This window comes from Macrobrachium nipponense, chromosome 12 (genome assembly GCF_015104395.2).
Source record: "Macrobrachium nipponense isolate FS-2020 chromosome 12, ASM1510439v2, whole genome shotgun sequence".
Lineage (NCBI taxonomy): Eukaryota > Metazoa > Arthropoda > Malacostraca > Decapoda > Palaemonidae > Macrobrachium > Macrobrachium nipponense.
In genome coordinates, this window is record NC_087205.1 from 52,311,769 (window position 1) to 52,336,197 (window position 24,429).

The 24,429-nt window shown below is 41.6% G+C and overlaps 2 protein-coding genes across 2 annotated transcripts in view; both read left to right on the plus strand.

The window, feature by feature from the left end:
• The window catches only part of LOC135224534 (uncharacterized), a 41,773-nt gene extending 22,907 nt beyond the window's left edge, over positions 1-18,866 (plus strand). Inside the window, exons 2-3 of the mRNA XM_064263603.1 lie at positions 2,237-2,349; positions 18,517-18,866. Coding sequence (XP_064119673.1) covers positions 2,237-2,349; positions 18,517-18,698 — 295 coding nt within the window. The 3' untranslated portion in view covers positions 18,699-18,866. The remainder of the gene's footprint in view (positions 1-2,236; positions 2,350-18,516) is intronic.
• Positions 18,867-18,880: 14 nt separating this feature from the next.
• LOC135224532 (serine--tRNA synthetase-like protein Slimp) lies at positions 18,881-20,258 on the plus strand. The gene has a single exon (XM_064263602.1). The coding sequence runs from the start codon at positions 18,903-18,905 to the stop codon at positions 20,220-20,222; it is 1,320 nt and encodes a 439-aa protein (XP_064119672.1). The 5' UTR covers positions 18,881-18,902; the 3' UTR covers positions 20,223-20,258.
• Positions 20,259-24,429: the final 4,171 nt, after the last annotated feature.

The following is a 24,429-nucleotide window of genomic DNA, read 5'->3' on the forward strand; positions in this document are numbered from 1 at the left end:
CTTGGATTAGCCATTCATTGTCTTTGATGTGTCTACATTCCATGTCCTGTGTTGGATATATGTTGAGTAATTTGTTTCCTAGTATCGCTGCTGAGATTTCGTTGTCAGTTTTGAGGACTCAAAATCTTGACCAGTTATCTGGTCTAAAGAGGTCATCAGAATGTATCAATGTGGGATTAAGTCAGTAATTTTTATTTCTTTTTGGTTCTTGTTTTACGTACGTTGCTTGTCTATAGGATCGTCAGATTTTTCTGTGTTGATGGGAGAATTATACTTGTCTCTAATTCAGAATTATTGTTCATTATATATAGTTTCATTGTTATGTTATTGGAGTTTACCAATTGATTTTTGTTTGTTTATTTATTTTTTTTACTTTTTATGCCCCTAATTGGTGTTCTGGCTCTCCTACCTCTTGGTGTTCCTTTGTAGCATTTATAGCACTTTCATAGCTTGAGGCTGTACCAAGGAAATTCGGGAGTGACGTGCCAATAGTCATCAACTGTGCCAGACTTTTTCCATCATGAGCCCAGGGGTACTCAAATCATTAAGTTCAGCAATCATAAACATATTTGAGAGAGAAAAAAAAAAATTTGCAAAATTGAATCTTCCGCCAATGGCACAAGTGAGAAATGACTCCCAAATATCCGAGTCCCTACCCCACCCCAAAAGGGGATGGCATAACATGATTAGTATGGCCTAAGTGTAAGCAGAACCCGCTTACTAGGACTAAGAGTATTAAAATAATACAATTATCCCGGGCCCCCCTGGAATCCATGATCCAGTTCCACAGAATAGTTCCGCCTGAAAAACAGGTCTGAACATTGTCGGGTAGATGATGGATTTACCACAGTTCTCACTATTTAGCTTCGGATTTAACTCCACGTTAAGCCATGATATGTTTTCTTATTTACTTGATTTCGAAAATTTTGACAAAAATGGAAAAGTCCACCGATATCAACTTGAAAATATATAATGTTATATGGAACTCTTGGGTTCGAACCTAGGAAGAAATTCCTTAGGTTCGAGAGCCCCCATCACCACATCAAGGTCCTCCTAAAATGAAGGGGTGCAGGTATAGGAACTCTTAGTCATTAGACTAAGAGTATTATCCCTTTTGGAACCCACCACATATTTTCAGAGGTTCTTGTGGCCTAATGAAATATTCCTTAACTATTAATATTACCAGCAGATAGTTTCCCATGACAGTATTAAGTCAGTTGTCTCATTCAAAACTTATGTTCTTCTCTAGGGTTTTTAATTTTTAGGGTCTCATACATGTAACCACCTCCTTTTTCATTGTGGAGATTTAATTATCATAATAGAGAGGTATTTGAAAAAAAAGAAGTTTTTTTATAATAGCAATTTTTATCATCATAATAGAGAGTATTTTAAGAAATTAAAGTTTTTATAAAAAAAAAAAATATATTTTTTGGAATACCTCTCTATTATGATGAATAAAACAATGACCAAACTAGCCCACTTGTGTGGACAGAAACAAAACTGAGGACAACACACACATAAACAACAGTTGCCTTTGAAGGGAGGGGTCAATAGATGGTATAACTAAATGATGTAGATTGTAGATGAAGTTTTTTGTGTTTATAATGTGTTCATCCTACTGATGTGGGACTTTATGGCTATCAAAATAGAGAGGTAAGTATTTAAAAAATGTCTAGTAAGGCTTTTTTCAAGGCATAGACTTTCTTAGGTCATTTTCCTCTACATCTTATTTAATAGGCAAGTGCATATGTAGTTCTTTTCTGGAGTACCCTTTGACTTGTAAATTGCTATCCTCATAGTTTTAATGTCATTATCAAGGCTTTTACCTTGTTGATATGGCTGTCTGTTTCTCAGAGCCATAGGTTTAGTTGCCTGTCTGAATGCAAGGGGCTTGGAAATTATTCAAGTTCCAGTTAGCTAATTCATTGGTGTTTTACTGTTCAGTCCTTTCCACTTAAGTTTTGAGTGTGACCAATACAAGTTGTGGGTTTTTGTACCTAGTTGGCCAGCCTACACATAAAACAGGCTGTTACCATAACTGCTTGGGTTTAATGGCTCTGTACATGCATGTGCAAGGCTACCATCACTTTTTTTTTTTTTTTTCTGTGTTAAACAAGACTATGGTGTCTGGGACATTTGAAGACTGTGCATGTGGGGTAGTTATAAGTTTAATATTGGAATTGTTTGAGTAATTTATGTTATCTGTTAAAATGAGATTTTTCTCCAATTTTTTCAGGAAGAATTTGTCATATGCTTATGCCTTCCTTGCTTGGAATGTTTTTGGTTATGTTGCCTACCTTTGTTATACTGGACGTCTGAAGAAGGCTGATGAGGATACAGTTTCACAAGGTACAGTGCGGAATTGTGTGCATACATATCAAGTGAAAAATATAAAAATACAGTATAGTATAGTAGTAATATTTAATAAATTAAACTAATGTGAGCCATGCACTTCAACTTTAAAGTACATGAGCTTCCTATGTACATGTCTGTACTAGGCTAACCATTATTTTACTTAATGCCATAGGACCTGAGTAGGAGAAAGTGCAAAATACAGAATTCCAGTTTTCATGTACTGTAATTGAGTTGCAATCCAGGTAATGGACTAAAAAATTTTTTTACAATACCATTTGTCAACATGTAAATCTCAACTAGCTCAGTGAAAGAAGTACTATATCCAGTGTTGTCTTTTTTGTTGTATCTTTCTACTCATTTTGCTAAAGGTGGTACAAGCTTGACATTAAGGTTAGGTTGTCCTTCAGGAGAATAGAATATCTTGCTGTACAATTAATCAGTAGATTGTGTTTCACGACTGAGGAAATTGCACCTGATTAATCAATGGCTTGTATTTTGTGACTGAGAATCAATTGCTCGTGCAATGGTGTCTGATAAGCCTAGCCCTTGCTATATTGCTGTAGCTGTGTATCCCTTTTATGGATGAATGTGTTTAGTGTCAGGGGTTTCCTTTCTTTATAAGCACTCTATACTCCTCACTTTTCAGTTTGAGAGCAATTTGTGTATGTTAGTACAGTACAGGTTTTGTATCTTTATTATTTTTTAACCTTGCTTACAAGTTTATGCAATTTTCTTATCACTACTATATTTGTGATTCAATTTTTTTTAGGAGAGGTATGCTTCATAGTCCAGTAAGCTTGTCCTTTCAGGCTCCTTATCTTTTGTTGTTGGGAAGAATGAATCAAGAGAATAACTGCAGTAGTAAAGCCATGTTATATCAAAACTTGAAAATGCTGAATTCGGGATTTCTGGGCTCAGCTCGTGTCGCTGCGCGAAATATCCTTTAATCTATTATTTCTAGGGTAAATGTACTAACACATACCAGAGAATAAAATAAAATAAAGAAAAAGGTCAGTATAAACTGACTCGCTCACCCTCCAAGAGGGGTGTCGGTATTGAACACTAGGCGAGTGAGACCACTACCACGAGCCAAATACCAATAGAAATCTCCCACAACAACAAAAACCCTCCATGGAAGGAGAGCCGACCCACAGAGTGAGCAGCTCGTACTACTACTACTCCATCCCACTGCTGCCGACTGCTGCGCCTCTGGTGGCCATCCTTTTCAGTTAGCTCGCACGAGTCACACGTGTTATTTTTCTCTCTGTGTATTGTGCCCTTTTTCTTCGGATTTTCGATAATGGAGCGTGCAGCTATTGCAGCAGCTAAGTTAAGTACTCAGTATTTACGGTTTAGTTGGTTTTTCCGTCCCTGAGACAGTATTTGCGTTTTTTAGGTATAAATACGTTCTCGGGTCGGAAGCATGCAGCATGGTCCTGCCGCGTGATGTGGGTTGTTCTTGGTTCTCCCATACCTAGAACATCCCTTATTTGTTTACGCTCTATTTTGATTATCCGCTTTATTTAGTTTAAGGTCATACTCAGGTTATTCATGCATGCATGTATATCACCTTATGTAGGCTTTTTCTATCCAGATCCTAGTCAGGTTCTTAGTATCGGACCCCTGACTAGCTTTGAGTGGTAGACTTGCCTTCGGGTTAGTCGTACACTCCTGGATTTTTTCTCCTGCTATTTTACCTTCTTTCTTTCATTTTTATTTTTTATTTATATATAATTTTGTCATTGTTAGGTTAGTTTGGCGTCTGGCTTAGCCTAGGTCCCGGCTCATAGAGACCTATTCTACCGCTGATCCAGTTCGGTTGCTTCCACATAGCTTGCTTCTCTGATCAGTTGGTTTTAGCCCTGTGGGCCTATATACTACCGCTTTTCAGTTCAGGTTGCTTCCCGATAGCTTCTCTCTGATCAGTTGGTTGGCCTAGGCTTGGTTACCGTATCTCAGTTTACCGCCTCGTGGTCACTGCGTGATCACGGGACAGCCAGACGCCTGCCCAGGTCCCCCCCCCTCCCGCTCTTCCATAGAGTCGGGCGTGGGCCGGCCCTCTGCCATGCTCGCCCCACATACCCGAGCCTGCCTCCCCCTCTCCCCTCCGCACTGAGGGGCTAGGGAGTCGGACAGACCCAGACTGGTCCCGACCTCTCCGCTTCTCGGTCCGGCCGGGTGGTACGTTGTGGGGGGCCCTGGCCTTCCCCCCCTCCGTTACTGCCTTGTCGCTCCGGGCTAGCTCGAGCCTGTATGTCCTCTCGCCCTTCCCTCCTTACTAGAGCTCCTCCCTGATCGGAGTCCTGGTATCCAGCGGAATGAGCTAGTCCACCCATTAGATGGACCGGAGCATACAGTAGGTCTCTACTAACCTTACCGTATTGCCTGAGTTACTACACTCCGCTTCAACTGGACCTAATCCGGTTCGCTTGTGTTTAGGTTTAAGTATTCTTTAAGTTTATCTTAAGTATCTTAAACCATCCACCCTTTCATATTTTACCGGATCTCTCCGGGATTATAGCCTATTCAGGCAATGCAGGGAGGGGTTATGCCCAAATTTTTTCCGAGCTCCGCATGTAACGGAGTTTCTTTTGTCCTTTAGTCTGTAAGTGATACCCCTTTAAGATACTCATGTGTCTTCCCACTTACAGGCCACCAACTGTGAGCATCCGGGATGTTCCGCTACACTTCAGGACCCCTGTGGACACGAAGTTTAGCCGGTCCCCATGCTCCATGCGCGACTCCGCACGGGGACATCCAGGTCTTGGTACCATGAGGACGTGTACCATATGTTACCGATCTGGTGAGCCAGCTTTGGAATGGCGTAGTATTCCTTCTCCAGTAGCTGCTCCGCTTCTTTTAGTACTTAAGTTTTCATCATTTACTTTAACTTAAGGCATCTAGTTAAGTTATACTCTAAGTTTTAGTTTTAAGTGATTCTTAAATCTAAAATACGCCCTCTCTTACAGGCTCCGGCAGTAAGGGATACAGCACTGGCTACCCTGCGGGCCTGGGTCGGAGGTTTTGGCAAGAACGCCGCCAAGGGTCAGCCCTACATACTTGAGAAGCGATTAGCACTATTAATCTTTCCCGGAGGCAAGGCGACAGGGTACGTCGACCCAGTAGAGGCGGACCCGACTATTGCCTTCATCCAACAACAGCTGGCGGCCTCCTTAACTGAGCAAGACCCAGGATATCTCACGGATGTCGCAACTCTGGATATTAATGTTGAACCGATGGTAGGTATAGACGACCTGTTGGTCGAGGTAAGTAATGCAGGTACCCAAGGGTCACCCTTGGGTGTGACTGTCTCTTCTACCCCTGCAACCTCTCCATCCTTCCAAGCTTTACGGGTGATGAATTATATACTCCTCCTGAGGCTTCGGTTAGACTAAGATCAAGTCTAAAGTGATGACCTTGACTAAGACGTCATCGTCTTCTTTTGAAGAAGACGTCCTCGTCTTCTTCCTCGCGTAAGTCTCCGGCTCGTAATCCCGGCCCAGACAGGTCTAAAGGGTCTAGTCCGGCTCTAAGTCCTCGAAAAGTAAACCCAAGGAGAGATCTCGCACCCCGGCAGTTTCACCAGTTCCACTACCTTTGGTTCCTATTCAGAGCCCTCCCCTCCACCTCCGCAGCAGCTCCGGCTTTGGACTCCAATGCTGGCCTGTTGCAACAGGTGGGCGACCTAGTGGGGGTCCTTAAGAGTAGTATGGAACAAAATTATATCTCGCCTGTCAGACAGGATCACTTCTGCAGGATTCTATTATAGCCGGGCTAAGAGAAGCCCCTCTAGCCTCTCCCTCACTCTCCAACACTAGTGGATCTCAGCTTACCTCCGTATGACTCGCTTCCCGCGTTTCTCATGAACAACCCTTGGAGAGTAGCGTCATACGCCCCCTTCCAGGATGGTCTCATCTCCATACCGGAGTTTGGGAACTCGAAGAATAGAGGACTTCGAGTTCTACCCGGAAGGGGGGGGGGGGGGGGGGAAGGCTACAGCCTCCTTTCATAGGCTACGCAAGGCTCACGCCTTCGGCTATGGTTCGGGACGATAGGGTACCAGAGGAGACAGTCCTCTATTCTCGAGACCAGGCTCAGAGAGAATGGCTCAGATGTTTAGAGGACATGGATTGTTCGAACACCAAGATACAACCATTTAAAAGTCCCTTTACCATTTTCACAATGGATGAGAGTACCCGCTCCCGTTCCTAACCAAGATAGCAAGGTCGACCATCTCAGCAGCCCAGAAGGGGGAACCCATGCCTCAGTTGAAAGAAGCAGATCCCAACATCTCCGTTGCTCCCTTCAATCGGAGAATTGTGGGAAGTCTTGCCGAATACATTCTCAGCTGGCAAACTCAAAGGACTGTGCTATGGAGCAGTTTGGTGAAAAGCTACCAGGCTCCCGATAGTCTTATTCAGGCTGAATTTGACTCAAAATCACGACTAGCCAGATCAATCACTCGATGGCTATGTCTGAGGTAGCAACCATGGCTTATGGTTCAGAACCAATTTTTTAAGCTTATGACCAAAGCCCTGACTCAAACGGTGCAGTCAGATATGTTCGAGTTTGCCACTGCCAGAACGAATTGTAGAAAGCATGTCCTGCTAGAGGCAACCATTCGACATGAACCGAATAGGTTACTCTCTTCTAACATCTGGGGGGGCGCAGATCTCTTCCCGAGGCTATGGTTAAGGAAGTACAGGCAAGAGCTACGAGGTTGAACCAGAGCCTTAAAGACCGTTGGGGTCTTACGGCTAGGAGGAGGCAAGACCTGACACCTAAAGGTAAGGGACAGAGGAAACCCAGACGGTTCCAACCTTACCAAAAGAACGCAACCACGCTTTCGTTCAACAAGTTCCAGCAATGCCGTTAGTGCAGACAGCCCAACCCTCCACGTCTAAAGGTCAATCACAGCCAATTTAATGTGATATCCCCTCAGCCTCAACCCTCCACCTCATACGCCAATCTCTCCAGCTTACAATCAAGCCTTTCGAGAGTCAAGCTTCTCAGACGTATGACCGCTCGGGCAAGGGAGGCAGAGGTAAGCGGTCCCTTTCGTGGGAGAGGATCGGGAGGCCCCTTCATCAGGGGAAAGCACTTCAGAGGAGGCCGAGGTGGTTACCAGAACCATGAAAGAACTTCAGGTAGGAGGGAGGCTTTCCACTTTCGCCACCGGTGAACTTCAGCCAGTGGGCTCAGAGCATAGTGTCAAAAGGGCTGGGTTGGAGCTGGTTGACGACCCACCTCCAGCCAGACCTTTCCGTCAACTTCCTTCCAAAGAATTGACAGAGTACGCAGAGGACCTCCTTCAGAAAGGAGCTATAGCCAAAGTCAAGAGGTTAAAGTTTCAAGTCGCTTGTTCAGCGTGCCAAAGAAAGGCTCACACAAAAGAAGGGTAATCTTAGACTTGTCCCGCTTAAACTTAGCCATCCGCTGCGACAAGTTCAAGATGCTCACGATCTCACAGGTGCGGACCTTACTTCCCCGTGGGGCCGTCACCACCTCTATCGATCTTACAGACGCCTACTATCATATCCCTATTGCAAGACACTTCCGTCCGTATCTGGGATTCAAGATAGGAGACCAGACATTCTCCTTCAAGGTAGTTCCATTCGGGCTCAACGTGGCACCCAGGGTGTTCACGAAGCTAGCGGAAGTAGTAGTGCAACAGCTCAGAGCGCAAGGATTTATGGAGTGGCGTATCTCGACGATTGGTTGATCTGGGCCCCATCAGTCGAAGAATGCAACAAGGCCACACTGAAAGTGAATCCAGTTCCTAGAATATCTAGGATTCAAGATAAACAGTCCAAGTCGAGACTCACTCCAGAGTCAACTTTCAGTGGCTAGGCATTCAATGGAATCTATCCTCACACACTCTGTCGATTCCATCTACCAAAAAGGAAAGAAATAGCGAAGTCAGTCAAGCAATTTCTAAGTCACAAACTAGCATCCAGGAGAGCTCAGGAAAGGATCCTCGGTTCTCTCCAGTTTGCATCAGTACGAACATCTTGATGAAAGCCAAACTGAAAGACCTAACCAGGATCTGGCGCTCACACGGCAAATGTCAGGTCGCCCGGGACAAGCTATCCTCAGTGCCTCTGATTCTAAAGAATCGGCTTCGGCCGTGGGCAAAAGTCAAGAAATCTATCAGTGTCAGTACCCCTTCAGTTCCCTCCACCAGGGATCACCATCCACACAGCACGTCCTTAAGCGGCTGGGGAGGGTACTCCCAAGTCAAAAAGGTTCAAGGATTTGGTCACCCCAGTTCCGTCAGTTCCATATAAAACGTACTGTGAGGCAATGGCAGTGTTCTTGACTCTGAAAAGATTACTCCACCAAAGTACTCACATAAAGCTAGTCCTGGACAGCGCAGTGGTAGTACATTGCATAAACAGAGGAGGCTCCAAGTCACGTCATCTAAATCACGTCATGATAGCCATCTCTCCTGGCAGACAAATTCAGTTGGCATCTTTCCTCCACCACATAGCTGGAGTGAGAAACGTCATAGCAGACGCCCTATCCCCGATCAGTACCCCTAGAAATCGGATGGTCCCTAGACGAAAGTTCGTTTCAATGGATCCTTCAAGAGTCCCAGGGCTACAGGTGGATCTCTTCGCATCCCAAGCGAACCACAAACTACCGTGTTATGTAGCCCCCAACCTGGACCCTCTGGCTTACGCCACGGACGCCCTAGCTCTAGACTGGAACAACTGGGGGAAGATTTACGTCTTCCCTCCAGTGAATCTCCTTATGAAAGTATTGAACATACTCAGGACATTCAAGGGTCGAGTGGCTCTAGTAGCCCCAGACTGGCCGAAGAGCAATTGGTACCCCCTGATTCTGGAACTGGGCCTTCGTCCCACCCCTTCGGATCCCAGTCCCAACCCGCTCTTCCAGTCAGTACAAACGAAGACTGTGTTCGCTTCTCAGGGATTCTCAAAACCCTAACTTTATGGATTTCATGAAGTTTGTGCGGCAAAAAGAGATGCGAATATTGACCCTCAGAATATTCTCTTTCCTGGAATCCGATAAAAGGGAGTTCAACTTTGAGGCAGTATGATGCTGCTGTCAAAAAGTTAGCAACCTTCCTGAGAGAGTCGGATATCAGAATCATGACAGTAATTAATGCTATATCCTTTTTGCAGATCCTTATTTGAAAAAGGTTTAGCAGCTAGCACGATTACGACTAACAAGTCAGCATTGAAAAAGATATTTCAATTGATTTAACATAGACTTGACGGATACCTACTTCTCGGTCTATTCCTAAGGCATGTGCTAGACTTAGGCCTTCTGTGAGGCCTACGTCAGTTTCATGGTTCTTAAACGATGTTCTAAAACTGGCTTCCGAAACCGATAATGACACATGCTCGTTTATATGCTCCTAAGAAAAAGCCTATTTTATTAAGCCTGGCTTCAGGAGCAAGAATTTCAGAACTGTCGGCTTTATCCAGAGATCCGGATCATATTCAATTCCTTCACAGGGGAAGTCCTACTTTCTCCGGAACGTAGCTTTTTGGCAAAGAATGAAGATCCTTTGATGAGGTGGGAACCTTGGAAAGTACTACCTCTTCCACAAGATGTATCCCTTTGTCCAGTTTCAACCTTACGTGCCTTTCTATCCAGGACCTCCTCATCCTCATCGGGGCCCCTCTTTAAGAGGGAAAAAGGTGGAACTTTATCCATTAAAGGCATCAGGCAACAAATCCTGTACTTTATTAAACAAGCCATCCTGACTCTTTCCCAAAAAGCACATGATGTCAGAGCAGTAGCCACCTCAATTAATTATTTCCAACACATGAACTTCGATGAGTTGAAAAAAGTATACCGGATGGAAATCGCCGACAGTGTTCAAACGTCATTACCTTAAGTCCTTGGAAGCTCTGGAAAGTTTTCAGCAGTAGCAGCGGGAAACATAGTTTCCCCTGACTCTAGTATTTGTAGTAGAAGATTCAGTCCTCCTTTCTACCTGCTTCACCCAACAGTTCGTCTATTCCTACCGTGTTCATTTACTTCACCCTTGTGGGCCTTAGCTGCTTTTATGATGATGTAGTGGGTGCCCTTATTTTTTTGCTAGGGACATCACAGATGATTATGGATATTGATCTCATGGATGTTACCCCCCTTATTTTTTAAGCTAGGGGATACATCTCATTTATAATGGTTACGGGTTTTGTATATTAAGTCATATACATTCCTTATATTATCATTGTTGATTAATTTGTTTATTTGATTGTTTTTAATTGCTTATTTATTTTTGATACATGCCTTTACACAGATACCATTTTGTTACATGTAAGCCAATTTACCTCTGTACATATGTAAATTACCTTATGTTAAGAAACATGTTTAGAATTAAGGGTAATTTAAGCATATTTTTATTTTGTATCACTGTGTATTTGTATCTTTTTAGCAATTATATTCTTTTTATATTTACTTTATTTTTTATTTGGAGACCTATTCTGATTTGTTTTATTACTTTTGTTTACAATCTTGTGCTATTTCTCTGCGTACGATTTCGCGCAGCGACACGAGCTGAGCCCAGAAAGGGATTTTGACGTAAGGAACAAAAAATCTATTTCTGGGCGATTGGCTCGTGTCGCCAGCGAAATCCCACCCTACCCATCCACCCTTCGCCCAAGATTGTCTGCTAACTTCAGGATGGCCACCAGAGGCGCAGCAGTCGGCAGCATGGGATGGAGTAGTAGTAGTACGAGCTGCTCACTCTGGGGTCGCTCTCCTCATGGAGGGTTTTTGTTGTGGGAGATTTCTATGGTATTTGGCTCGTGGTAGTGGTTCTCACTCGCCTAGTGTTCATACCGACACCCTCTTGGAGGGTGGAGAGTCAGTTATAACTGACCTTTTTCCTTTTTCTTTATTTTATTTATTCTCTGGTATGTGTTAGTACATTTACCCTAGAAATAATAGATTAAAGGGATTATTTTCGCTGGCGACACGAGCCAATCGCCCCCCAGAAATAGATTTTCCTTACGTCAAAATCCCTTAATTAGTGCCAGAGTAATCGTAGCCTGTGGTCAAATTAATTGAATGGGGTAAAAATGCTCATATACTGTATGTTCTTTTATCCTAGGAGGTGAAAATAGATTCTGGCAGATTGTATTTGTAATAGTGGCAGTCAAGGACTGGCCATGAAGTTACTACTCTCTTAAAGTAAACACTAATACTGTATGTTTATGTTGAAATGTGGTCACTGTATTGTTCTCTCTCTCTATGTGAGATGACTGAAGGCTTGAGAACTTGCCTTATCTTACCTTGCCTTGCCTTCTCGTACCAATCTTGGGTTACTACTTATATAGTCGCTTTCAGCTCTTAGAAATGTCATATGCATGCTCAAACATATGCATTCCCATGGAGTAGACATTTGTAAAATTGGTTAACATGGCCAACTTGTAAAACTCTCAGACTGGGGACTGCCTAACGGAATTTATCCTGAAAACTGTAATAGAAAATATTACTAGGGTGAATTACACAAAAGAAAAGTAATTATTACATAATTGATAATTTGACAACACACCTCCACTTAAGAAAAATTATTTTGTTTTTTTTTTAATTTAGCCTGCTAAGATAATTTGCACCACATTTCAGCATTCCTGGAATGATTTCCGCTTGAAACTTGTAGCTCTGGAATGCTATAGCCCACCTCATAATCATAGGATTTTTAATGTTGCAATCTTTGGATGTAAGCAAGTGGCTTGTGTCAATCTGTGTCAAGAAATCCACCCCAAACTGGTAGATAGAATCTTTTAAATGCACACATTATGGTATTGCTAGGTTTATAAGCAAATAGAAATATTCCATTTGCGAGCTTTTCCTAGAGTATCCCACCTTGTCCTTTAATTGATGCATCCATTTTCTTTATGTAACTTATTGAAGTCTGGGAAGTCTGGTACTTGTATTACTGGTGCATTTTCTAATGCTTGCTTCAATCCATCAAATGCCTTTTGTTTGGTTTTCCCTTTTTTACTAAGTCAGCCAAAGGCACTGGAAAATTTGTGTAGTTGTTCAAACCTAGGGATAATCTAGTGTCTTTGTCTTTGGTAGTGATGCACTTTGCTATATCTGTTGTATCACTTGGAAGATTGGATAATAAGTCAACAAAACAGTCAGTGTTCTTAGGTTCAGTTGCCCTCTTTAGTGTCTCCCTGTTGAAAGTTGCAGGCGAGAAAGTTAATCCAAATGTTATCCTCTTGAATGGGTAGTATCCACTCACAATTGTGAAAGCTGTGTTCTCCTTTGACACCTCTTTTATTGGGATCTGCCAATATCCCTTGCTTAAGCCTGCCAAGGTGAAAAACTCCCATTGATTCATTATCAGAATTACTCACCAAAGCATCCTTATGTGTCCTTCCACTTACCACTTCAGACCCAATGTACATTTCCTTTGATTCATCATCACCTACTCTCAGGTCTTCTAAGATCTCTAAAACATCCTCCCAATTTAAGTTCTTCCCTGACCAATGCTTCTGATCTTTTTTCTTCTCATTCAAATTTACCCTAATTTTCTTGGGGATGGTGGCCAAGAACTTCCACATGTGTTTGTTTTCCTCAATTCCTTCTTCTCCATACTTCCCTCTGGCCAATGCTTCTAGGCAATGGCCATATAAATCCACTTCTTCCTCAGCCTTCATTTTTACCTCCTCAAACCTATCGTCCTTTTTGTAGACCACACACCCTTTACCACACACCCTTTCATTCTTTTCACCAATCCAGTCACTTGCTTTGACTGACTCATAGCCTGGCTCACCCTCACACATACTTCTATAACACATCTTCAACCGCCCATCCAGGAACTCTCTCAGTCGCTTCATCCACACACTCATTCTCCCCATATTTTTGTCTAAATATTCTCATACTCATCAAAAATCTCACATATGTCTCTTCTCTTCCCAGTGCAAAATTTCTCAATCCAGGAAACCTCTTTCAGGAACACTGTTTTTGCCACTTTCTCCTTTGCCTCAATCAATCCTTCACTACTATGTAATACTACTACCAATCTTCCTGTCATCCTCAACTTTTCAGTCCAAACTATCCCCCAAAATCCAGGAACTAGACTCCTCTTTCCTATGCCTTTCCCCTTTCATGTTCTCCTCTTCTTTCCCTTTCATTTCTTACTTTTCTCTTCCTCATCACTTTCACTCACCTCACTCATACCGTTCTCATCCATGGCAGGTACCTCCTATCCTTTCTCAGGGATCCTTTTCCTTGCACCTTTTACCCCATTATTCTCACTTTCCTTCCAAACACCAGGGCTACTCTTAGCCATTTCAGCCATTTTCTTTGCCATCTTACACTTATTCATCCATCGCATCTCTCCTTGTAACCAATCTATTTTCCCTTATCTGGGCTTCCTCTAACTTATCCTAATGCTGATCATTATGTACGTCAGCCTCTACCACCTCTCATTCCAACTTTGCTCCCCTTCACCTGACCCAACGCTGTCCAATTCTGCTCTCTCTGCCATCTCCAATTATGTACTCCACTCTTACTTTACTATCAAAGGCCCCACGTTGGGCACCAAATTATTATATAGGGGCTTTTGATCTGGACACATTGGGGCAATATGATGGAAAAAGATTTGGAAGTTATTAAATGAAACTGATTTTCTTTAACTTAATTTATTTCCTTAAACTACAGAATGAAAACTTCATTTTTCCTTATCACTCATCAAAACTTATCCTCCTATACCTAACTTAGCCTAACCAAATACTACCATGACCCCCTGAAGAACCTAAACCTAATTCCTAGCCCTAAATGTCTAGTATTTTCTCCCTAAACTATCAGAAGAACCTTAACCTATTTAAGCCTTGCTGTATCAAAAAATCAGAAAAGCCAATGTTATATTCTTTACTTCATAGTTTTTCATTGTCAACATTAACTTCTTCATTAACCTTTTTCACTTCCTTGATTCACCTCAACTAGTCTTACTTTTTTTCTTCTGTCCTTTTTGTTGGCGATTTTCCCTTCCTCACACACTGTGTATACTTAAGGTTCCAACTGATTTGAGGACCCATCAACTTTTTATAAATCACTCATTAGCATCCAGACCAAGTGCCCTTGTTTCTGCAATCTGACAGTTTTCTGTTTCTTCTCTCTAAACATTACACTTCCTTGCAGAGACTGAATTCAAGTATAAAAGCAGAATGAACGACAGATGTGCCTGTGGAAATTTATTCTCAAGTTCCTTCCACTGGCATCATATTATGACCACTTATGTCTTATCTGCTTTTTATCTCTCGTCCTCTTACTTCATCTGTGCTTCTGATTCCATTGGCTAAAGAAGTGACATTCTGAAGATGTAATTAGCTGGTTTCAGCCTCTCCAGCTTGTAGCCTGATTTGGTAATTGCCAATGTAAATCCTATTAGTATGTCTGTAGGCTCCCATGGTCCAAGTTAGGGGTGCGGATCCTCTCTTCATAATCGCACAAACAAACTACAAGTAAAAAAAGAAAAATGAAAAATTAATACTCCCACAAACAACAGTTTCATAAACAGTATTTGGACAAAAAATAAACAAATAATAAAAAAAAAAAAAATTCAGTCATATAAACCAACCTTTTTCATATAACCACCACAGCGTCACAGTTGTTTCTTACTTCTACTACTGGAGCCATCTAGATCTGTTGGGGGATTGATGCTACACACTGGCACCTATAATTTTGGTGGGGGAGATTCCTTCTACTCTTCCCCTTATGTGTTATGAACACATATGGGTTCTTGCCATCGACCCCATCCTGGGTAAGTTTGGAACCATATGGAGTGGAGTTCGTACAAGGCAATATCATATACTCGGTTCCTGTTTTGATTACGGTCTTGTGTTTAGTTGTATTTGCTTTGTTTCTCTTGGGTAAGTTCATTAGAGTAAGTAAGGTTAGTGTTATGTTGTAGAGCTATTGCTCCTTTTTGGAGAAAGCTACCCTGAACTGATTAAAAACCACCTTTTCATGCAAATTGGTTTTCTTGATAGAGGGTAAGTTTACCTCAAAAATAATAATTTTTTGGATAAAATAAATTTTTTAGGTACTTACCCTATGTCATTGAGATCCCTTCTTCCTCCTCTCTTAAGAGAGGAATGACAACCAAAGCAGTCCGTGTCTTACCTCACCCTTCTAAGGGTAGGAGTAATACTTAGAGTCTTTGTGTTAACAAACTGTTTCAGTTTTAACAAGTAGCAATAAAGCAGATGATAGAAGTTAAATACCTAATTAATTGATTTCATCATAAAAGTCAATGGTTTTATTTTATATGAGGGATACTTTAGAACAGCTGGACTGGTCATTAACTTATTAAGAAGGTACAGACAGTCCCCATTATCGGCAGGGTTCCATTTGTGATTGTATGACGATAACCAAATGATAACCGAGAAAATTGGTGATGACAGTTTTGATCCCTGGTTATCGGTGCTGCTGTTAAGTGGTTGATCAGTGTATATCGGCGCCAAAAATCCAGTTATCGTCATCTCTAGACAAGCGCTGTAAAACTGGATTGCTGATAATCAGGGACTGCCGGCATTTACTGGTTATTAGGTAGGTGAGTTGGTGGTAAGTTTCCCCTGACTGTCCTGCTTGTGTTCATTTTTTCTCCAGCTGATGAAGAATCATTATGTCTGTTGCTGCTGTGCTGGTCAAGGAACTTGACTTTGCTTGTCAGATGCTTATTCATATACTTTTGGTTTTTTATACCTTTTCTGGTTGTGGAATACCTTAAGTAAATTGCAAAAACAAGTTATTTGTCTGTGGGCATACTGTATTTGCAGTTTTTGTTCGAATGTTAATTCTTATCTGTATAACCTTTGATGGGGTTGGTTGGCTTCATGGGCTTTCCTTGCATGAGTGAGCAAAGCAACTATCCTTTGTCAAGAGTTATTGCTTTTGCATAAAGGACAGATGATCTTTTGATTTTTGGAAGGCTCATGCCTTCTGTTTTTCCATTTGTATGGGATTTTATTGTGGACTGTATACTGTCTGTGCATCAATTTTCCTCTTGGCCCCTGCCCTTGTGGTGACTATTTCTACATAGTATACTGGGGGCTCTTTGTCTACTATATGGTCATCAGGTGAGCCCCTTGCTGCAGTTTTAGTTTCTTTTTCTTGTTGCAGGCACCTACATATCTTTGTGTGTGAGAATGTGGGAGATGAGCAGGTGACTTTGCTGAAGTGACTTGAAGCACAGGTGTGCTTCTACTTTATCATCTTGGTCATCATCTTAAGCCTTTTTCCCCCTTCCTCCTCCATGTGTTACTTGCTAGGTCTTGAACTGCTAAAGGGGCATGGCATGAAGAAAACTTGGAAGTCCTCTCTCTGTGTCGAGTCCTGCTGGTCTTTCCATGGGTGTCACTGTTCTTGAAAGAGGGGCAATGGTCACCTCTCCTGTATGGTACAGCTGTTGAAGGAGAAGGGTTGACAATTGACAGTTATAAGAATACTTTGAACCTTCTCTCTGAGATTTTTGAGAGAACAAGTCCTCTTGTCTCCCTATTTCTTCAGAACCATAGGGGGAAGGAGAGTGGGTCTCCAAAGTACCTTTTTGTCCATTTATGAGTGTTAGAATTTCTTAGTATGGTATGTTTTTGGACACATTTGTTACCCATGTACGTACTTGGTTCTGGCCCTGATCTATGTGAACAAGTAATATCCATATGGTTTTCATTATAAATGTGTCCAGTCTTGTCCATGGCACCAATTCTTACTCTTTTGGTTTGGTTACCACCCAGCATTGTCCTGCTTGTTCCTGGTCACCTTTGGTAGGACCAAGTCCTAACTTACGTGAGCCCATTACCTTGCAGCACAGTAACTGTGTCTGGCTTACTTCGCTTAACACCAAAATTACTGTATCTGTGTAACTGTTTTGTACGATCCTCTCTTGTTGGGACTTGTCAGAGTATTTTCCTGTTGTGGGCTCTGTGTAGGATCTTCAATTGAGTTGAAGATGCTCATCTAGCACCTTGAAAAGGAGTCTGTTTGGGTAAAATACATTGTAATTGGGATCTCTTGATTGTCTTAAAGAGTCTAGGAAATCTTTTGAGCTTCCTTTTACTGGTGTTAGCATCTTTAAGATTAACCAGCAAAATATGTTGTCACACACACAGGTTGGGCATAAGTGGATTAATATTGTTTGGCCTTAATATCATTGTGAAGACTTGAGAAACAATCTCTTACTATGTCAAGTGAGGGTTATGAGGATCTACCTGCTTAAGACTAAAATCCTAAGGGACAACACCCTAAGACTATTCTTGTCCATAGGCCAAAGAAAAAATAATTGATGAAGAACATGGTCTGCTTTTGGTTGTGACTTGAAGTTTTTAGAGCTGTAAGGTAAAATGTCTGGCAGAAGCAGAACTGGTAAGAATGCAAGCCCATTGATGTCCAACTACTCTTTACTTCTATTGCTTTTAAACACCCTAGAATTGTTTTCCATTTTTTGTAATATGCTAAACTGCTGATGTACCATTAATGGCAAGCACATTAGGGGATGGCCAATAACTGTACTGAACTAATACCTTAGGGATGTGGTGTGCATGCAGCCTCCCTCCTGGAGAGTGATCCTGGCATATACATATATGATGAATGAGTATGTAATGAAAAAAAACTGTTTTTTATGGCAAAGTATTTTCATTCAGTTCCATTAATCATATGATGAAAGCCGCCTCCCCCCTCCCAATGAGTCTTGCTGCCTGACATGACAAGTGATGTAGTAGTTAGTATGTATATAACTTGAGAATTGACAGTTTGCATGCATAGTAAGTCATCATCTTCTGATTGGTAGACAAAAAAACTGGTGAACCATGGAAGTTGCAGGCTCACCAAAATAAGACTTGTACAATGATCTTTATGGTTATGTATGAAAAAACACTGTTTTTCGCTATCATAAAAACAGTTTTTATATGGAGGTCTGAGCAGCCCTTCAGTAAAAACTAGAAAGGCAAAGAAGCCCTGCCAATCTTGTCAGCTGTAAGTTGTCAGATATAATTGAGTTTTTTTATTATATTGTTTTTATTTCTATGAGTTTAACTCTGCTTCAGGACCTATTTTGCGGAATTTTACTCATATAAAGCCCTGCTTGTATGAGTCATGATAAATTATGTTATTTCATCATGTGTACAGTATTTGTTTTGTGAGTGATGTCAGGTTTTCTTTTGACAGGTCGGTATTTTGCTAAGCTGCTGCAGGCAAAAAATGTTACCTTGGTACGTGTAGAGGGCTTGACTCATGTATCCACAGTAAAGCTTGATGATGAATATAGCCCAGAAACACCTCTTGACACTGTTGGAGAAGAATTAGAGAATATTACTGAAGAAAATATCTCTGGAAACACAGAGGTTTAGAATAACTCATTTATTTTAGCATTGTATGATAGTAAATTTTTCAGTAGATATTGAATAATGTTCAGAACTATGATTTCCCATGTGTGTGTCACTAGGTATTGGAATCATCTAGGGGTTATTTTGAAAAGGAATTCAGATATACTTCTGCCGGTCAGTAGGTTTGAATACTTTCATACTTAGAATCTTTGCACAGTGGAAAAAGAAATGCACGCTTTACATGTGTCTGGTGATAGAGGACAAGAAGTCTTTGGAGTTCTTGCTCCTTATCTAGATATTTCCAAAGCTCTTCAAAATGTGTCCAAGCTTGAAGACAATATTAGCCTTCGTAAGATGAATCTGGACATAAAGCAGTTCAGTGCGCTTTGGTATGAATTAGAAAGTTTAAGATCGCTTAAGGATAAATTAGAGGGTGAAAGAACATCTGTAGCTGCTACAATGAAGCTCTTAGGAAAGGAGAAGAAAGAGCTGGATGTAGAAAAGATTCAGAAATTAAGAGCCCATGGCAAAGAAATTCGGGAGAAATTAAAGGTGATTACAAAGCAGGTTCTGAATTTGGAAGACAGAGTTGTTCTTTTTTACTTGAAATTGCCAAACAAATTACATCATACAGCATGTGGTGCAGATAAAATTCTTATTGGTTTATTTGATAAACCATGCTTCAAGTTCAGGGCTGAAGGACATGAAGTATTAGGAAAAATGAGACATGAATTGGAATTTATTGAATGCTCTCCCACTGCATACTATTTGAAGGGCAGATTAGCAATGTTGGAATTGGCATGTAATGGCTATTTTTCCTCAGTATTTAAAAGTCATGGTTTCATTAGCCACTCCAATCCAGATTTTGTTAAAGGAGTTGTTGTTGAAGGGAGTGGCATAAATATATCTGAAATTGAGAAAGTGTTCATGTTAGCCAGTCATAATTCAGATGGTGATCCAAATGCACAGTACCTTGTTGGTGGAGCTTCTATACAAGCATTTGCTTCATATTTTACCAAGCAAGTTATTGATAATTGTGAGTGTTTGCCACAGAAATTATTGGCAATTGGAAGAAGCTACTCCCCAATATCATGTAAAAGTTCAGGGTTGTTTAGCAGTTGGCAGTCCACTGTCTTGGATGGTCTTGTTTTGTTTAAGAATGATCCTTTAGTTGAAGAGACGATGATTAATGAAATACTTATGGCTATGGTTCAGTGTTATACACAATTAAAAATACATTTTTATGTTAAGCAATATGGAGCTCATAATTTACAGCCACACGAATCTGCTGCTATGGGAGTACTAATGTATTCTCCAGTAACAGACATGTACTGGGAGGTTGGCAGAATATCAGTATGTGGAGACTATATCAGTAAGAGACTCCTAATACTTCAGAAAATAACAAGTAATTCTGCAAGTTTTGTATCCATGATCCATGTAAGAGTTTGTAATGTTACTCGTCTTTTAGCACTTATAATGGAGAATGGACAGAACAAATTGGGAAAGTATGATATTCCTGATGCTGTAAATAAGTTCATGTGTATATGACATTACTTTGTAAAATTAAATATGTATTTGTGTTGATGGAAAGGCTGTTTTTATCCCTATGCTATACATTGATTTACCGGTAATATTATTATTTATTGAAGCTGGAAAATTTTTGTTTTTTGAGGATTTCCTACACCAGAGGCAAATCATATTGTGTTATAAGGATTTGAAAAAATAATGTTAACTTTCAGGTGACATGTAATAATTGGGTTCTTCATTTATTTTTGTGTAGCATAATAGGCAGAGATGCATGTTATTAGTTATGAAAAACAATAGTAGTTTTTAATTATGGGACTTACCATTAATTGTATAGCAAAAGTTTCACCCACCCAGTAGTTAATTTCTTAATTTGGGGATTGCACTAATTTTCTGCTCTGTTCTGGCTAGGTCACAATGACCCTGCCCACATTTGGGGTAAGAGAGGAATCACTTGGCAAAGAGGTCAGTTTGTTTCTGCTGGCTGAAGGCTACAGAGACTGGTTGTCAGCTGCAGTTAATTCTGGAATTCTTGACTTTCCCTTTGTTTTTTCAGCATTTGGTGAAGTATTATTTACATTACGTTGGCTGATTTGGCGATATCTATTTAGTTTTAGGTTCTTGTTACTAAAGAACTAGATAGTTTTTTGGACTTAATTACTGACTTGTCTCTTCAAAATGTTGGACTCTGGTGTTGTTAGCATTAGGTTTTATGTGAATGGTTGTAAGACTAGATTGACTAAAGAGACTTATGATACACATAACTTGTGCTCATCATGTCGTGTGCAAGTATACTCTATGGATGTAAGGTGTAATGAGTGTGCAGATTGGCATGAGAGAACATGAAGGAACTTAGAATCTCATGTAAGAAAATTGGATATAGATAGGAAAAGAAAGGCTTTAGCCAGCGCTCGTTCAAAATGAGCTAGTCAGGGATCATCGGGTTCGAATGTTCCTGTTATTTCTCTAGCTCCAGTTCCCAGTTATCTTGCTGTACCACCTTCTCAAGTTTCAGGCTCCTCATTTCCAATCCTAATCCCATTGCCAGTCTAGAAGAAAAGCTTGAAAAATTTTTTTCTCTGTTAGTTCAGACGATGGAACAGCTTGGTTCACCAGTGAAAGTCCTGATAGACAAGGCAAAAGGTGACAGTACAGTGTTAGTGGAGGAGGTGGCTGTTCATCCCACTGACTCTACTAGGCAAAGGTCACTGGTATACTCCCCAGTATATGGGAGGAATCAAACTGGTAGCCCAAGGGAGGTTGGTGGGATCTGCCCACGAGTAGTTGCTCCCTCAGTTCAACCTGTTGTAGTTTCCCAGGTTGCGACAGAGAACCGCCGGAAAGTCCTCTCTTTGGAAGTGAATAAGTTATCAAGACTCCTCTCCTTGTTGTCATCGTCAGTGGTGCTTAAGCAGTAAGTCTTCAGCCTCTTAAGAGGGCCCTCACGGACGTAGCGGTGCCACCTGTGGTTCCTGGAAAGAGGTCTAGAGCTCCGTGCCTATCTTACAGCCATTGGGACAGTCCGGAGCTTTTTTCTTCTGATTGCCTCTCAGAAGGTGATGTTCCCCCAGCGCCTGTTGCTCCTGAGGCACCCGCAATGTCGGAAGCAGTTAAGGGCCCATTGGCGCCAGATCTCTCTTCTGTCAAGAAGCGCCAAGTAGCGCCTGCTGGTATGGAGTCACAGCAAGGTGCAGTTGTGCCTGAGTGCCCAGTGGTGCCTCCTCCCCCTATGGTAGCTCCCGTTGTTTCAACCAAAGTGGACCGTAATCAGCTGAAACTGGACAACATTTTGGCTTTACTTATTAATGCTCCCTCCAGTGCCTCAAGTGCTCACAATCTTCTAGTGCCTGCTTCATCTCAAGTGCCAGTAGTGGCTGAGACACTTCAAGCATCCTCGTGTGCGGAACTTCTTCAGATGCCCTTTGTAGCTCTTGACTCCCCAGGTTGCAGACACAACTCAAGCGCCTGTGGATCTTTCTCCTGTTTCATCAGAAGAGGAAGAGGCAGAGGACCAAGCTTCCATTCAGTTTATGTCGCCTTAATGAAGTTCCTGTTGGCTTCTTATCCAGCCTTCTTTTTGCCTATACTATCTCCTTCGTCGCCCATGTCAACGTTAGTGATGGATATGCCTTCGTCTGCTTTCTCCAACATCTTGAAGATGGTGTTTTCTTCTTCAGCAAAAAAGGCATTTGAAGATATAAAAGTGTGGCTAGCAGAAAAGAGGGATCAAGGTAGAACCTCTTTTAGTTTTCCTCCCTCTAGGATTTCGAGATGGAGGTATCTCTTGTATGCCACTAAAGAGGTGCTTCCCTTGGGAATCTGTGCCTCTTCCCAGGGAGACTTCTTGGGAGTAGTGGATTTGGCCAGGTGCTCTGCTTTCTCGTCGGCCAAGATTTTGTTTTCAGCCTCAGAACTTGCACTCTACTCAAGGACATCTTTAATGTGTTCGAAGTGATGAATTTTTTTGATTGGGCTGTGGGTGCTTTGGCCTGCAAAATTAGATCTTGCTTGGTCTGCCCCAAGAATGTTTTGTTGGACTGGTTTGGAGTTTTATTCTGTATTGATAGGGTAATCACAGACAGCTCCCATGAACTAGCTTCCCTTTATATGCTAGGTTCTCTGAAGAAGAAGGAGCTCTGGTGCTCATACACATTCTCTGCTGGATAAAAGACACCATTTTTACCCAGACTCTTTGTCATCATTCAACAGATAGTTATTAAAGGTTTTCACTGAAGCACTTGCGTAGCCATATAATACGTGAAAATAATCAACATAAACTTAATACACTGGAGGAGCTGTGAACAGTGGCGGGGTACGGACAAGACTGACTGCGGTGATACCTGACAAAGACAATATGATCTGGATGCCACATAAAATTATATAAATGCTACATAATATTCCCTGTGCTCCAATAAACATGAATACTTGCATTTATGTATTCCTAACACAACATATATGCTAAATATGTTTTAGAAATACAGGTACATATAATAATGATAATAATCATACAAACAAGTAAATAATTATAATGATATTCCATCACAGACGACAGCCCTCGACATAGCTTCCGAGTTTCTGAAGAAAAGCACCCAGGATCTTCTTGCTCAATCCACCAAGAGACCTAAAGAGATGCCTGCTGCGAGTTCGAAGCAGTCTCTTCCTTTGAAGCCACAGCCCTTTAGGTCTAGACCAAGTTCCTTCTCCATTTCAGAGCAAGTACTCGTTTTGCCTAAAAGCAGTCATAAGGACCTCTGCTAAAGGCTCCTCTCACAAGTGAGGAGTCCGTCCTCTGTGCTCAAGTCAGAGCCAGACTTCTTTCATTTTGGGAGATTTGGCAGGAAAAGAGCAAAGGCTTGGATATTGAAGGTTCTGAAAGAAGGATTTATCATCCCCTTCCAGAAAATGCTTCCCTTAGTCAACATGCCAGTCGTCTTGACTGTTTACTCGCAAGGGTCAGAGAAGTTTTTGGTGCATGCAGAAGAAGTGATGTCTCTTTAAGAAAAGGGGCCACTTTAGCCAGTGCATGACCTTAATTCTCCAGGTTTTTACAACCATCCGTTCGTGGTCCCCAAGTCATCAGGAGCGCCTCAGTGGCGTGGTTGGTTTGGTGTTTGCGCTTCACCTCGGTGGTCTCGGGTTCGATTCTCAGCCATTCCATTGAGGAGTGAGAGATGTGTATTTCTGGTGATAGAAGTTCACTCTTGACGTGGTTCGGAAGTCACGTAAAGCTGTTGGTCCTGTTGCTGAATAACCACTGGTTCCATGCAACGAAAAAACACCATACAAACAAACCCAAGTCATCAGTTTGTTGGAGGCCTGTCTTGGATGTCAGTTCTCTCAACATCTTCATATTGAAGACAGAATTCAAGATGGAAACAAACCAATCAAACCTATTGTCCATTTGCCTAGTAGATTGGATGACATCCTTAGACCTGCAGGACGTTTATTTCCATGTTCCTATTCATCCCAGCTTGAAGAAGTATCTCAGGTTTGTGTTCATGGGAAAGGTTTATCAATTTTGTGCTCTTTCCTTCGGTCTTTCGATAGCACCTCAGGTTTTCACCAGAGTTATGGCTCCCATTGCAAAGTGGCTACACATACAGGGGGTGAGAATCTCCCTGTATTTGGATGATTAGCTTTTCAGAGCCCATTCAGAGAATCAATGCACAGAATGACCTCAGCAAGACTCTCTTGTTAGAACAGGAATTATGAATACTAGTAAACCATCAAA

Excerpts from the sequence above, each read along its gene's own strand:
- LOC135224532 (XM_064263602.1), top strand. The coding sequence starts at position 18,903 with ATGCACGCTTTACATGTGTCTGGTGATAGAGGACAAGAAGTCTTTGGA.